The 16,880-nt window shown below is 38.9% G+C and overlaps 1 protein-coding gene across 2 annotated transcripts in view; it reads left to right on the top strand.

Annotated features, from left to right (window-relative positions):
• The first annotated feature begins 276 nt into the window (after positions 1–276).
• Positions 277–16,880, top strand: part of LOC131165858 (uncharacterized protein C630.12) — a 35,549-nt gene continuing 18,945 nt past the window's right edge. The window contains exons 1-5 of one of the 2 annotated variants that reach the window (XM_058123982.1): positions 277–422; positions 523–856; positions 14,977–15,036; positions 15,116–15,294; positions 15,939–16,068. In XM_058123982.1, the coding sequence (XP_057979965.1) occupies positions 719–856; positions 14,977–15,036; positions 15,116–15,294; positions 15,939–16,068 (507 nt within the window). In that variant the 5' untranslated portion in view covers positions 277–422; positions 523–718. Of the gene's footprint in view, positions 423–522; positions 863–14,976; positions 15,037–15,115; positions 15,295–15,938; positions 16,069–16,880 lie in introns of both variants that reach the window. The other variant, XM_058123981.1, reaches the window with a different exon arrangement.

Here is a 16,880-nt window from a genome sequence, read left to right as displayed (position 1 = left end):
AATAATAACTACTAAGTTAGCGAGTAAAGATATCATTGATTGCCCCCACGGGCATGGTATGGTAGAAAAAAGTTGAGCACGAGCAACGGGGGCTCAACTTCAAGTAGATGCACTCTAGAGTCGGCGATGAATGTGGATGGTGAGTTACGGTAAGCCTGCGGTGACGGTCATTGATAAATGAGTTGTATCCCGAGGGTTGGATTGGCCGTATGTCTAACTTGACTGTGAGTAAACTATGACCGCATTCGAATTAACCCGAAGGGTGAACCAAAGGGGAGGCCCGCCGTCTCATGGGTTTGGTACCGCATCGGAGGTTCGAAGGGCTTGCCGATGGAGGTCCACGTATACCCAAAAAAAGAAGAAAAAAAAAAAATCATTGATTGTATGAGCTGATGGAGAAGAATTTATGAGTCGATCACTTGGTACCCTTAGCACTTGTTCCTAGTGTTGTTTATTTTATTTTATTTATATTTTTATTTTGAATCCGACAGCATGAGAGCTCATCACATGAAATGTCGTCAGTATATGGTTAGGTCAACGGGAATGGAAGTTTTGGAAACAGAGTTACTACTGCCGAAATTCTGAAGACAGATTCGTTCATTTCGTGTTAAACCCTCCTCGATGTTGTTTATTAAATTCAGACGGTGGGGTTTATTGCTCAGATAATAAAACAAACAATCAAGCAGAAGCAGGGGACGATACAGATTTCAGGGGTAGGATGTTGAATTTAACGGTGGTATTATGCATCATCTGGGCACTGACCCTTCTTTATGGCGAGATGATTTCATTTTGGGTGCCATCGTTATGGGCTTGTTCATGGCCTCATCTTCGTGTATCCTCATCCCTATCTTCCGCGGTAAATGTAATCACCTTGATCTGGGTTTAATAGCTGCTTAGTTTCTTCAATTGATTTTTTTTCTTTTTGGGGTTTTCTGTTTGTGGTTTATTATCTTGTTTTCCCCATCTGCAAGTTCCTAGCAACTTCCACTAACATGTAATATGCTCGAATGTGACCTAGTTTTCTGCAGAGCAGTAATGTTGTTGGGGCATTTAGCAGAATCTTTGACACTGGTTAATTATCTTATTTTCCACATCTAAAAATTACTGTTGACATTGTTGTTGTGAAGGCTTAAGTTGCAGCAATGGTTTTCATTCCGCTTGCGCAACATGATAAGAATTCATGAAAGAAAATTTCCATGTTTCTTATCGTGAAATGATCACCACTCGTTGTGAAACATGAGTTAAAGGGCGGCAACTGGCAGCAGTGGCGGCGGCACCTGTGGTTGCATGAGAACCCTCTTACATTTCAAATATTTTCATAGTGGCAGCTCTTTCATCCATGCACTTGAATTCTATCCACTGTATTTTGACCATTAAGTGGCAAGTACATAAACAAAACGGCCTTGCATTTTGAAACAGAGCCAAGCTTGGTCACTTTTCTTGGGATACTAATGCATTTGACCTGTCAATTAAAAATTTGGATGTTGGGAACTTTAAACTTAAAATTACCATGATATTTGGCCTGTCAATTAAAATTGGATGTTGGGAACTTTAAACTTAAAATTACCATGATCCTTTTTTTAAATGGTTGGGAAAAAAAAATGGACTGAAGAATGGGACTTTAGGTCTCCTTGGATATGGCATTAGGTTCCACATTGGAAGCAAGTTGGTACTTGCAGTGTGGGAAGCTGTTCTCTATCCAAAGGGATTGAAATAATGATTTTTTCTTGATACACTAATGGCATGTTTGTTTTGCAAAATGGAATGGGTAGGAAGGGGATGGCATGACATTTCAATGGGGAGCATGATGAGATCAAGTGAAAAATTCGATTCCATTCCTTTCGGTTCTATTCCATTCCTATGTACCAAACATGCAGTAGGTTTTTCAAACGTGTTGCTAGTGTTTAATAATTTGACTTTTCCTCTATCCTAGAAATCCTACTTTGATTGTCTTAGCTTTCCTTTTGTTAAGAGTATTGTGTAAATCGGAAGACCCAATCGCAATGAGGTGTCTATCTATTTATAATATATGCCAGGTACATAACAATGACCATAGTACCATTGCTAACTCATGCTTACTAACATAGCAATAACACACAACAATAATGCTAAATAACTAAAGTAACCAGGAACACTCCTCAAGTTGGAGCATAGATATCATATGCTTCTAGATTGTTAAAAATGGATTTAACACGAGCATCCCCTATTGTCACAAGTCAAGCTTGTTTAGGGTATTATGCTTTGCTTGAGGAGTTGGAAGGTTTTTCAAACATGTTGCTAGTGTTTAATAATTTGACTTTTCCTCTGTCCTAGAAATCCTACTTTGATTGTCTTAGGTTTTCTTTTGTTAAGAGCATTGTGTAAATCGGAAGACCCAATCGCAATGAGGTGTCTATCTATTTATAATATATGCCAAGTACATAACAATGACCATAGTACCATTACTAACTCATGCTTACTAACATAGCAATAACACACAACAATAATGCTAAATAACTAAAGTAACCAGGAACACTCCTCAAGTTGGAGCATAGATATCATATGCTTCTAGCTGTTAAAAATGGATTTAACACGAGCATCCCCTATTGTCACAAGTAAAGCTTGTTTAGGGCATTATGCTGGCCTATGACTGCTTGGCTTGTGTGCATGGGATTGGTTCCCATCATGTAAATAGTCGTATACATTTCGTTAATTGAGTGTGTTAATGCCTTAGTGTAGAATGAGAGTATGAATCGTTGGACATTTTGATGTTTCCTAGCGTTAGAGCTAAAATAGCATATAAAGCTCTTTAGGGGAGGGTTAGTGTTCATCAATCTTGTAAAACTCAATAGCTTTTGTAAACGTGTTTAGCCTACTTGTTTCCCTCACGAAACACACATTGTTTACGAAGGCAGCGTTAATGAATTACGTTGCTTAATGCTTATTGTGTATTTGTCACTTGCTTTCATGAGTTGTTTACTGCTTCTGCTTACTTCTCATTTAATTGAATGCTTGTAGTAAACAACAGTAGACTTTGACTAACTAGTTAAGCAAGAGTGCTTTAACTAGTGCAACATGGTCCTTCACAAGGTGTGAAGTGTTCAACACGAGAGAACTGGTATCTGAATTTGGGTAATTGCTATGTGAATTCGGTTACCTTTGTAGTGGGCTTGTGTGATTGGTAAGACCATGCTAACTAATAGTCTAATAAAGAAAGGATTGAGGCATAGACTGAGACAACCAAAAATGTGGCTGTGGAGATGGCCAATCATGCTAAACGTATTGATGCATTGGAGGGATTATAAAAATATCAACAGGGTTCTTTGGTGGAGGTTTTAATGGACCTCCATGTGACGGTAGAAACTTTACAAGCTTAGATGGTGGATATAAATGCCAAGATGAGCTTGATGGTTCTTGCTATGGGAAATTCCAACACTATGGAGCATGGAAGAACAAAGGTGCTAATATTCAAAACATATGGGGGTGCTTGTGATGCTAAGGAGTTGAAGAACTTCTTATTTGACATGGAGCAATACTTTCGCGCGATGAAGACAAACTTGGAGCAGGCAAACGTATCCATGGCAACTATGTATTTGAGTGGTGAAGCTAAGCTGTGGTGGTGTACCTAGTACGATGAAATTAAGTGATGTAGGACAAGAAGCAAGACCTTGGGAGTGTCCTTGCTAGAGAATAATTAAGAAGAGTTGGGTCAAGGAATTGTTGGGTTAAGTTAGTAGTTTATTATGTGTTTAGTTTAATTAGTAGAGTATTATGTGTATTAGGGGGCTTGTCTGTAGTAATTGTGTATTCTAGGGGTGTGTTTGTAATGCAATGTAGTTTTAGGGGTATGTGTGTAATTTCATGTGTTTAGAGGCTTTCTAATAAATAGTGTGTGAAAGTCATGATGTAAGCAGTTGTTGATGAATTTGAATTGAACTGAACATGAGTTTCCTCCTTGTATATCCTTTCTCCTCCCTTCTCCTTCCTCCTCCTTCTAATTTCTTCATGGCTGCAGAACCTTCATGCTGCCCCTGCATCATTTGGTATTAGAGCCCAACCATGATCTCCGTTCTTCCATTTCAGCCCACCCATTCACCCTCACCCTTGTCCTTTTCTCTTCTTCTTCCTTCTCTCTTCTTTCTTTTCTCTGTTTTGATCTTCTGTTCTGTCTTTAGTTCCCTGCTACCCAGCAGCACTTTGCCCTCTTTCTTCTTCTCTATTTCGATTCTTCTCCTCTTCTTCTATTTCTCTTCTTGTAATTTCCTTATCCCCTGTTTGGTTTGTATAATCAAGCCAGGAATGGAATCAAATTTCAGGAAAGGAATCGCATTCCTGCATTTGGTTTGTGGAATCACAATCAGAATACAATTCTGCTCAGAATATTAATTCCATCATTTGGGGGAATTGTGATTCTTGCCCAAATAGATTGGAATCATTTTTCATTCCATGGCCGTCCCAATGCCGCTGGCTTTGCCACTCCTATTGTTGCCGCGCTGCTGCCAGATGGATCTCTTGCTCTCTCTCGTGGGCAGTCAGCCGCAAGGCCATTGCCATCTCTCCTTTGTTGGCCACCTCTCTCCTCCAGAGTGCTCCATTGCTGGTTTTGTGGCTCCCATTGCAGTGGTGTTGCTGCTGGATCTCCTGCTCTCTATCTCTCTTGCAGTCAGCCGCAAACTATCATCTCTCCTTCGTTTGCCACCTTTCTTTGCCAGAGCACTCCTTTTCTTCTTGCAGTCAGTTTCCTTCTCACCTCTCTCTCCACCAGATCTCTTGCTCTCTCTCTCTTTCTCTCTCTCTGATTTTATTCTGATAATCAAAAACAAACTTTTGATTTTAAAAGGATATTTTTGGAAAACACCATATCTTTCATTCCATTCCCATAGTAATTCCGTGCGAGTATCCAAACACAATAATGGTATTCCGATGTTGTTTCTATTCCACTCTCGACTCCATTCTTGTGTTGATTCCATTCCGACAATACTTTCATTCCACAAACCTGATGGGGGGTTATTTCTCTAAATTCTCTTTCCTTTCTTTCTATTTTGATTTTCTCTTCTTCTTCCTCTTCCCTTCTTCCTCTCCCTTCTTCTATCTTCTTCTCTATCCTTTTCTTCATATTATGCTTCTCGCTCTCTCCTCTCTCTTTTTGATTCAAACTTCTGGTTTTCTGTTCTGAAACTTCGGTATTAAAAAAAAAAAAAAAAATACTGGAAAGCAATTTCTAAACAAATTCAAATTTTAATTGTGTCCCCCAAATCTCAAACACTGCTTTTCAGTGACCGTCTTGCAACATCACCCATGTTAATTTTGGTCTGAATGCCCTTTCCATTAGGTTTGCTTCCGTTATATAGAAGAGATTTACATAGTTGTTGCCTGATTTTCAGCACTTAAATGCTGCCAGATTTTCAGCATTATTTACCGCCTAATTGCCTGAATTATCTCTGTTATTTACAGCCTAATTTTCTGAATTATTTCCTTTAACATCCCCCCTCAAATTGATGCTGGTAAATCAAGAAGCATCAATTTGTCAAACAAGAACTGATGTCAGTGCCGAGAAAGAGCTTTAGTGTGTCTGCAGTTTGACTTCGGTGGAAATGTGAGGACGAGTAATCACTCGTTTGTCAAAGAATTCACGTATGGAATGACAATCGATTTCGATATGTTTCGTATGCTCATGGAAGACAGGATTAGTGGTGAATAGCAATGGTATTATGAGCATGAAGAGGAGTGGAATCAAGCTAAGAAAAACCAAGTTCACCCAATAACCCACGAAGCCATGTGAAACCCATGAAGCCATGTGATCTCAGAGCATGCGGAAGACATAGCACGATACTCAGACTCATTGGAGGACTTGGAAACTTTGTCTTGCTTCTTATTCTTCCAAGAAATGAGTGCATTGCCTAAGAACATGCACCAGCTAGTAACAGAGCGGCGAGTATCCGCACATGCGGCCCAATCAGCATCACTATACCCCACCAATTGTAAGGAATATTCCTTAGGAAAGAACAACCCGCGTATAGAGGTGCCCTTCAGATATCGGATAATGCAGTGGACAGCGGCTAAATGAAGATGTCGGGGAGCTTGCATAAATTGACTGACTTGTTGCACAGCAAAAGAAATATCAGGACGAGTAATCGTTAAATAGTTCAAACTCCCAACAGCTGCTGATTCAAGGATGGATCTGATAGAAACTCGCCTTCCTCTTGACGAAGCTTAAGATTTACCTCCAAAGGAGTAAGAACAGAATTACCCGATTGGAGACCAGCCAATGCAATCATTTCCTGTATGTATTTGTGCTGGTGTAACAACATACCAATCGGAGTAAGCTGTACCTCAAGGCCAAGAAAGTACCGCAGGAGACCAAGATCTTTTATGTGAAAAGAGGCCTTGAGATGCTGTTGTAATTGCTTAATTAACTCAGTATCAGAGCTAGTAATTACAATGTCATCAACATGTACCAGAAGCAATACTATTCCTTTAGAAGTCTTGCGAAGAAAAAGAAAGGAATTAAGTTGACACTGAGTAAAATGAAAAGCAAGCAGGGTAGAGCGAAATTTATCAAACCATGTGTGCGGAGCCTGTTTAAGTCCATACAAGGATCGGCGTAACTGACAAACCTTTGAGGAAGTTGCAAACATGCCCGGAGGTGGAGACATATAGATTTCTTCCTTCAAATCCCCATGTAGAAAAGCATTCTTTACATCCATCTGCCGGAGAGACTACCCCTGCGACGTAGCAAGTGCCAAGATAATCCGTACAATAGTCATTTTGGCAATAAGTGCAAAGGTTTCTTCATAATCAATACCATACTCTTGCCGACTCCCAAGAGCCACTAGACGGGCCTTATATATTTCCAGTGACCCATTAGACCGATACTTGATTGAGTACACCCATTTACAACCAATAGGTTTGATACCAGAGGGACAAGTCACAAGATCCCAAGTGTGATTATCTTGAAGAGCTTGGATTTCTTCTTGCATGGCCTGCTGCCAACATGCTTGGGTGGTTGCCTGCGTATATGAGTGAGGAATAGAAACAGTGTCGAGAGTGGCAGTAAGCGAGGTATGAGGAAAACCATACCTATCCGCTGGATGTGTAACCTGGGTGGAGCACCAAGGAACCGCAGAATCAAAACGTATTAGTGTTTGGAAGGGGCGTTGAAGAAGGAGGATCAATGATACACCACACCTGGTTTAAATCGCTCCATAAAAGAAGACGTAATCATCAAAAGCGGGAAGAAGAGTAATAGTGAAAGAAATATTGATTTTCAAAGAAAATCACATTCTAGGAGATTCGGAATTTGTTTGCATGAGCATCATAACTAACAAATCTTTTTTGAGTAGGACTATATCCCATAAAGGCACATGTGACAGATTGGGTAGCAAGCTTGTGACGCTTAACAGGTGGTGGATAAACAAAACAAACACACCCAAAAGTATGAAAGTATTGATGCTTAGGAGATATGCCAAATAATCGAAATAGGGAGAATCATAATTTAGAGTGGTAGTAGGCAAACGATTTATCAAATAGATAGCAAGCAGTAGATAAAGCTTCTACCCAGAACTTAGAAGGTACAGAAGAATCAGTCAACAAAGTATGAACAACATCTAAGAGATGATGATTCTTAAGCACAACGACTCCATTTTGTTGAGGGGTATAAGGACAAGAACGTTGGGAAATGATCCCCTTTTGCTGAAGAAAAGTCTGAAAAGAATGAGACATGTACTCCTCCTATGAGTCAGAGCGTAAAGTTTTGATACAAGTGCTAAATTGTGTCTCGACAAACGCAACAAATTTTTGAAAGACAGAAAACACATTAGCTTTAGAGTGAAGAAAATATATCCAAGCGAATTGACTATAATCATCAATAACATCACAAAATAACGATACTGACCATGAGAAATAACATGACTCACACCCCAAACATCAGTATGCACAATCTAAAAGCAATTAGAAGCACGACTACCATGCGCAAGAAAAGGTAAAGTTTTACTTTTACCAAGACGACAAGTAGCACAATCAAAATATACAAGAGAAGAAGAAAAGGAATCTTTATTGCCCAAAAAACCATGTTTCATAAGATGAGCCAAGATGACAAAATTAGGATGACCCAATTTCTTATGCCAGACTTCATTATTATTGGCAGTAGCTGTACAAGCAAGAGAAACAACATTAGGAATAGAAAACTGTAAAGGAAATAAACGTCCCACTTTAGGCCCCTTCGCGATCACCTTCCCGACACCTGTTCTGCACAAGACAACCACCACGAGAAAAATAAACATCACAGTTATAATCTACCAATTGTCCAACATAAATCAAATTGGTAGACAATCCAGGAGAGACAAAAATATCGCGAAATGAAGAGCCCAAATTACCAACAACAGTAATTGGAAGAGTACTGCCATCAACAATATGATTATTTTGCGTGCCTCTATGCTTACGAACACCATGGAGACCCGTCATATTACCAGTCATATGATAAGAAGCGCTCGAATCAACAATCCAAGAAGTTGAGTTAGTAGTCATACCTTGCAAGCCTAAGGCCGTAAAAGTAGACACAATCATTTGTTGGACCATTGCTAGTGTAATAATAGACGAGTCAGAGCTTATAGTGGGTGGCACAGAAGAAGAAGAAGAAGAGGACTGAACAGCAGCTTGAAAATCTTGGGATTGGCGATTTTGAGGCCACACTCGACAGTCTTTGATGACATGGCCTTCTTTCTTGCAGTAGTTACAAACTTTCTTAGGACAATTATGAGCAATATGACCAAACTCCTTGCAACTGAAACACTGCAACTTGTACCTCCCTCTCCCTTGTGCTACATATGTTACATTCATAGCCTCAGAAAATACCTTCTCAGAAGTTATACCCATCTGAGTGGATGACCGTTGTTCTTCACGCAGTAAATCTCCCAAACAAAAATACAAAGAAGGAACCGGATTATGGTTCAATAAATTGGCTTGAACAGGTTCAAATTCAGGTTGAAGTTTCATAAAAAACTGATCGCTTTCACTCTTAGCATGAACCGCTTGAAGAGCCGCGAGTGTCGTAGGGGGAACCTTAGCATGAACAATAGCAGAATACTCGCTCAAAAGATTAATAAAATCATAATAAAATTATTCAATGGGTAAAGTACCTTGACTGTAATTACTAATTTCCAATTCCAATTGGAACTTTCGAGCACTGTGATCTTGGTGGTAAATACGGTGGAGATAATCCGACATAGCCCAAGTCGTAGTAAAACAACGAAGATTGGTCACAAGGTGAGACTCAATCGTCCCAAAAGCCAAGAGATCACCTTAGCATCCTTGACCTCCCATTGTGCAAATTCCTTTTCATCAGTGGGAACTTGAGCATAACTATCAATATGATTTGATAATTAGTTGCCTTTCAAGAACATTTTAAATTGGAATTCCTATGTAGAGAAATTCTCTCCAGTAAATCAAAAGAATAGTCTTTTCAATAGACATGATGAAAGGCACTAAACAAAAAAAAAGCCCACGCAGTCAACCAAGTAAACGGCAAGCCTAACTCAAATTAGGTCCAAATCCAAATAATAAGAGGTCCACTGACACAACCAGATTACAAAAGCCCAGCAGAATTTTTAAAAAAAAAAAACCCAGATCAAACACGGAAGGCCTAGATCAAACTTGGAAGCCTAACTCGAAATACCTGCCCTGTGTGAAAAACGACACAGCAAAGGGAAGAAACACAGCACCTTCATCGATCACACCAGGAGGAGTCAAAGCTGCTGACCACCACAGAAACTGCCAACAGCCACAAAGATGCACAGCCACCACGAGAAAAAACACCGAGATGAGTAGCCCGCAACGTAGGACAGTGTGCGCAACTAAAAAAAATTCCGGCAACCCCAAACAAAACTCAAAACCACCAAAGTGGACACCACAGAGAAGGCTGACGCCCACGAAAAGCAAGAAAGAACTTGCTGAAACCGAGAGAAAGAAGGAAAAAAAGAAAAAACAGCGATGAGAATCGCACCCAGTGATTAAGACCAAAACGATGGAATCAGAAAAGGGGCTCTCTGATTCCATGTTAATTTTGGTCTGCCCTTTCCATCAGGTTTGTTTTCATTATATAGAAGAGATTTACATAGTTGTTGCCTGATTTTCAGCACTTAAATGCTGCCAGATTTTCAGCATTATTTACAGCCTAATTGCCTGAATTATCTCCGTTATTAACAGCCTAACTTCCTGAATTATCTCCGTTAACAACCCACACCATCAAAGACAGAACACCCCGATGCCCCTTCCCCTACAATTTTATTCCTGCCTGATCACTGGAACAGTCCCTCAAGCCGGCCAAAATAACTCCAGCTGTCAGTCCCCTTGAATCTGTAACTTCTAGTGGTTTTTTTTAACACACCTCCACCGCCACTAGACTCATCATTCCCTGATCTACCAGTCACTAAAGGGGCTTAGCCGGAACCCATGCGCTGGCAACCTGCGAGTGGGAACCTGCCAGTCTTCTCTTGCTTACAAAATCACAAGAAATTGATTCTAGCCACGAGAAATTGGTGTTTTCTCCTAGATTTTGTTTTGTAGCATTCTCTTTCAATAAATAGAGCCAAGTTGTCCTAGGATAGTCATAGACAAACGTAACAAAATATCGAAACCCTAAATCTGACATGACATGACTAGTACCCCAAACATTGGAATAAACTAACATGAAAGGGCTAACCATGCATTTATTGACTTGGAAAGCAAAAGGAGCATGATGATGCTTTTCCCACTGACTCTCAAGATTAGACACAAGCCTTGAAGTAGGAACTAGATTGTTGACTTTGGTGTATTCCCAAGAAGGGGGGTGAATTGGGTATTTAAAATTTCTCTCCTAGGTTTAGCTAATCCAGTAGCAGTATTTCACGACCTAGGTCTTTCTATATACACATAAACCCAAATGCGCAGATAATATGCAGAAATTAAATCATGCGCAACATACATAATATAACATACATGTGCAGAAAATAAATTACGGAAAAGTAAAGTGCACACACGATATGTTATCGGGGTTCGACCAACTGTGCCTACGTCCTCGCTTCTAGCTCGCAAGTCCAAGGATTCCACTAATGCTCACTTAACGGGTGGAGCGACACCATTTACAACTAGGTCAATTAACGGGATTGACCTCAACCTACAACCGCACCTTACCAGGATGGTGCACCTAGCTTTCCTAACTGGGTCTAAGCTAATCCGAGACTATTCAATAGGGCTAGTCTCCCTCTTTAGGCCCACGCTTGGAATACAACAAATATAAAACTTTGCGTACAAACAAATGCTTCTTAACAAAGCAAGCTATGTACCACAATTCAGCACAGTATAATCAATGCACATCAATAATATAGGATCTATAAGCTCAGTGCAATTTGTGTGTTAACACTCAAAGTAATGTCTATATTCAACCAAGCATAAGAATGTATCAACAAGCTAATCTTTGAAACTTTGTATAAAAATATGTCTCAATAACAAGCTTAAGGTTTCAAAGATTTTCAACAAATGAAATCAAACAATCTCTAAAAACATTTTCTCAAGATACTAGCACAAGAGGTGTTTGAAAATAAGCTTAGAAAAAAAATATTTTTGCACACACAAAAAAAACTAAACTTTAGGTGTCTGGCAATGTGAGTGCAAAGACCCACAAGCTACAAAGTTTCGCACACATTGGATTTATTGAGTTAAACCGGGGGAAAACTTTGGTAGACTCTCAAATTAAAATCAAACACATAATAAACAATGAGAGTTTTGGCTAAGTGTGAATAATATGAAATCACTCAAAAACACTTTGATTTTGCGAGGGAAGAGCAAATGGATGAGTGTATGGGATTAGTATTGAAAAAAAATAAGCTTTGAAAATTGCAGAGGATATTTCTCCTAATCCATATGCTAATCACCCACTAATTGAGCAAATGATCCCATATATATAGACATAGGGAAAATATAGTCGTTGGGGACACCAGGGTCTTTTTTAAATTTGTTTAAATGTGTTTAATAAAATTAACCCCGTTTAACCCCTCTTAACCGTGGTGAAAAATTGTGCAACCCGAGAGTTTCGAGCGTCTGACCTGAAGTTCGGTCGCCCAAACAGACACAACACAAAGTTATTTTTGAACGTTTGGGTGCCTGAATTTTGGTTTAGTTTGCTGAACCGAAGGCAATTTCAAAAGACTGCGGTTCGGTCGCTTGGTGACAAGTTCGGTAAACCAAACTTGAATATTCGGTAGCCCGAGGCAGAATTGAACGTGAGGGTTCGGGCTGCCGAGTTGATGAAAAAGGTGGGAATGGACGTTCGATTGACCAAGGATAGTGGTGCCCTTTTTAGTTTGATCACCTGAATTCTGGTCAACACTTTGACCTTTCAACAGTTTGGTCGCCCGACATGTTTTTGAACATGAAGTTTTGGTCACCCAAATTAGCCTTTTAAGTCTTGTTTTAAGCCAATTGATCCCTTAATATTATATGTGATCTTGGGGACTATTTTACGTGTAAGTGCAAGGACCTAGGGTCATTCTAAGGTTTTAGGCATTTTAACTTAGCCTAAAAAACCTGGGGTCGGTCGACTGTAGGGTGATCCCTAAGGTCTTTCTAAGGTCTTGAGCTTATAGTCCTATATGCATGATATACAGATTATTACAGACCTTTTTGAATTTAAATATTACAGACCCGAATATGAAAATGCAAGAAGTAAATAAATATGTCGGGGTCTTCATTCTTTTTCAAGTTGCCGCATGCCATCAATATGATCTAGCTAAGTATGATTCTGCACACAAACTTGAAAGTCATCAAATACCAAGAGTATTTGTCATTATCAAAACCGTGTTTGACCTATAAGGTCAACATAGCTTTTTAACTTATCTAATGAAGGATGACAAAATAGTGGATTTTGAGTAGTGTAGTAGAAGCAGTGCAAGCAATAGGAGAAAGCCACTTAAAGTAGTAAAGTCCACTAGCCTCATGTCCGGTGTCAATTGTCGTTCTCGTCTTTAGATCTTGAATAACAACATAGTGTAGAAAGAAGGTTATAGAACTATTTAGCAACCTCGTAATCTTATTGATAGACATGAGATTGAAGGGGAATTTAGGAATAACTGAATAAGTAATCTGGAAGAGAGAGAAAATGAGGGAGTAGGATTTACAGTTTTTTTATCCCTTTAATTGTAGCAGTGGACCGAACAATAAGAGTAACTCAGAGGTAGGTTTTCAGAAAAGAGAGCACAAAAAAGTTGGTTACACCTGTAATACGGTCATTGGCAGTGGAGTTGATAACCCAAGGACTGGTAGGAGAGATATGGATGACATACAGGATGTAGGATTACCTTTTTGAACAAAAGATGCAATGTGTTGAGATGTTTGTTGGGATGCCTGATACTGCAAGAACCTTGAATATTTCTCCTCAACAGATATAGCATGTTGTTTGCCAAAGGCTGAACAAGTCGGGATGGAATTTGTGGTGATTGATGAAGCAAACATTTTGAGGTTCATGATCTCCATCCCAACCCCCACAAACAACACAAGTCACAAACACACTGATACAGCAGGACAGTGATACAGCCCCTAAAGTGCTGCCACAGCTCCAATTACCAGTTACAAACAGCTTCTAACAGTATTGGCAGAGGGCTGCGAGTGAAGACTTAAAAAGATTGTATCTTTGGGCCAATCCATGACACAAGACACAAAGCTTGATGTCATGGCATATAGATGGATTCAAGACATGTGGGAACAAATTGAGTAAAAAACAAGGCTTAATGAAGTCTCATTGGCCGACATGCAGTTGGGGGTTCAGCAGTTCAGCCCTTTGGCTGGTGTGTGAGGGCTTCTGGCTGGGCTTCCGGATATGGTATTTAAGGCGGCTACAGATCAATGATGTCTGTTGGCAACTACAGTGCTGGTTTTTCAAAATCTCAAGGGGTTAGTACGGTTCTGAACTGGCAGTGTCCAGAAATTTCCGGTGACTGCTGTGTTTTTCAGTGACTTCTGGAGCTGTTTTTGGCCAACAGTGGTGTAACTGACCCTTGGACGGTGGCAAGCATGCATATGATTATAGGGTTTAGGGCTTCGTTTGGTGGTGGCTCTGGCACTTGCACATAAAAATAATGCTAAATAACTAAAGCAACAAATAACACCATTCCCCAACTCTTCATCTCCTCATCATCTTTCACTTTCAAATTCTCACATTTCCAGTCATCAAAGCTATAGTTCTCTGATAGCTAGGTCCAGTCACCAAAGCTAGCTTTTGATTTTAAAACCTATTAAGTAAATATAACCTTGTTTGTTTAATTTAACAAATGATTACTTATTAGCAAGATTCCATGCTGAGCTGATGAAGATCCTGCATTGTGAAATCTGAGAGTGGACAACTAGCTTATCTACCCTTATATTCCACCTGGGATGCAGTCCCCTTCCTTGTCTGTGCAATTAAATGGTTGGTTCTCTTCTTTGGGCAATGTAAGGAGGTGGGGGCATTGTGGGCTTTATGTCGAGTTCACAAAAGTTTCTGTTTTTCTTCTCAAGGCCAGCCTGTAGATGGTAAATGGACACATTGTTTAAGAGGGGGCTGGAGCTTGTCAAGTTGTGGACTGATTCTTCTAGTGTTGTCCTTGGTTACACAGCAAGCTCCTCCCTGAAGCCATACTTGTATTTATTTGGCATTAGAGATTGAAGAGTTGCCTTTTCTCCACTGATTTGCAAATTGGAGCCAATTCAACTAAAAGGAGACTTGTGAACAAGGATTTATCAGGTCTTTTATGATTACTCTCTACCCCCCCCCCCTCTCTCCCCCTCCCCCACTTTTTGTTGCTTTCCCACTTTTTCCCATCATTCCTTGAGATAATATGTCATCTTTTAAGTCTCTGTGTCTCCTTCATAAATCAGTTCTTTTTCTTCCTCACGACTTACGAGTAAAAATGTATACTGGTGTTTATGGAGCATGTGGGCTTGGGCATTTAACACACATTAACAATGCTTTACTTACTTTTGGTTCAGATGAATGGAGCTGTAAATCCAGTTAATCCTGTAAAAATTGCTGTTCTTGCTGATCCTCAGGTGAATTTCTTTCATATTCTTGATATCTTCTTGTATGCCTCAAAACTACTCTCTAATATGGGTTTCTTATCCTTAACAGCTGATGGATAAAACCTCCCATGGTCTTGCCCCAAAATCACTTGCCTTGGAGATCTCACAGTTCTATGCTGATTTGTTCATGCGCAGATCATTCCTTGCATCTATTATGCCCTTCAGACCTGATGTGATTTTGTTCTTGGGCGATTATTTTGATGGAGGCCATATTTTATCAGATGAAGAGTAAGATGTGGAAACTTGTGATTCCACCTCATTTATATAGCCATTGACAGATGTTGCTAATACATGTTTCCAGTTATTTTGACTTATTTAACATTAGCATCTGCAATATTTAATAGGTGGCACTGCCTTAGAATAATTATAGGTAGGTACAAAAAAAATCTGTTATTAATTAGTTTATTTTATTGAAAAAAATTATCTCTTTGCTTTGGTAAAAAAATCTGCCTAATCAATGATGTGACCAGTCAAATTAGTACCTGTCTTTTATGCGTTTTCTAGGAGTTTTACAATAAAATAATGACAAACAACCTGAAAATTGTCGTTAGATTGGGCTGTCCATAGGTTTTTTTACTTCGATATGGGTGCTTCTCTCTTTGTGTCTCCACACTCACATGCATGGTTCTAAAAATTCTAACTATTATTCTTTGATTGCCCTTTTTTGTTTCAGGTTCTTTATTTTTCCCCTCCCCCCCACCCCAATTTTTTTGCAATTGCTGCTTTTGTTGAATTCAGCACAGCTTCTCTTTGTGTTGGCTTTTGGCTTTATATCATATTTTTGCAACAATGAATTTAATATGCAATTGTTCTAGTGATTCTATTTGTAGTTTTCTTTTGCAGAATCCCCCTTATATTCTTTAGTTAATTAGATGGCAGGAATCTTTGAGCCGCTTTAAGCATATTTTTAATCTGAATACAAGAAGTTCAAATATCCAAGTATACTACCTTCCTGGGAACCATGATATTGGTTATTCAAGTTTCCATTCTCAAAGACCAGAGGTACATTTTATGCCATTTTGAGAATACAGATAAATTGTGTGAAAGGGGAAGGCTTTTCGTGACTATCTATTGCATGCGTGACTTAAGAATTTAACAACTTAATGATGAAGTCAATCTGATTATTTTTTTTGACATTAAATGTTTAATTTTCAAGCATTCCTGCTTTCTGTCAGTATACTCATTACCGTGACTCTTGCGAAGCAGTTTTTATTTTTTATTTATTAATTATTGTTATTATTTATTTTCTGGTGTGAACATGTATTCAGTATGTGCATATGTATTTGTTGACAGGTTAAACAAATTTATCTAAAGGCAAGTACAGTTGAGATATTGAAATTATTTCTATGTAATAAATATTTTTAAAAATTTATAAATAAATTTATCTAAAGTCAAGTATAGTTGAGATATATGTAATAAATATTTTAAAAAATATTTATATTGTTGATAACTGTTATTTATCTCCACGATATCAAATAGTTATTTACAAAATTCAGCAATAACCATTTTCATGCACACAAAATGAGCACTACCCTACAACACTTTGTGAGTAGGTTTGTTCTAGTTTGTATGACAAAGTAGAGGTACTTCTGGTGTAAGAAAAGTGTGTGCAATGCTAATTTACTCACACAGTGTTATGATTCCCTAATGGATTGTACTCATTTTTACTGACCCAACATTTTCTTGAAGGCAAGGACAATTTTGTAATTAAAATAGGAATATTTTTGGTATAATAAAAATTTATGCATTGTAACCCACTGATAAAGTGTTGTACATTAGCATTCCATATTTGTGTGTGCGAGCACGCGCGCCGT

This window comes from Malania oleifera, chromosome 10 (genome assembly GCF_029873635.1).
Source record: "Malania oleifera isolate guangnan ecotype guangnan chromosome 10, ASM2987363v1, whole genome shotgun sequence".
Lineage (NCBI taxonomy): Eukaryota > Viridiplantae > Streptophyta > Magnoliopsida > Santalales > Ximeniaceae > Malania > Malania oleifera.
The sequence above is the reverse complement of the archived record's forward strand: the minus strand, read 5'-3'. Positions and strand labels throughout refer to the sequence as shown.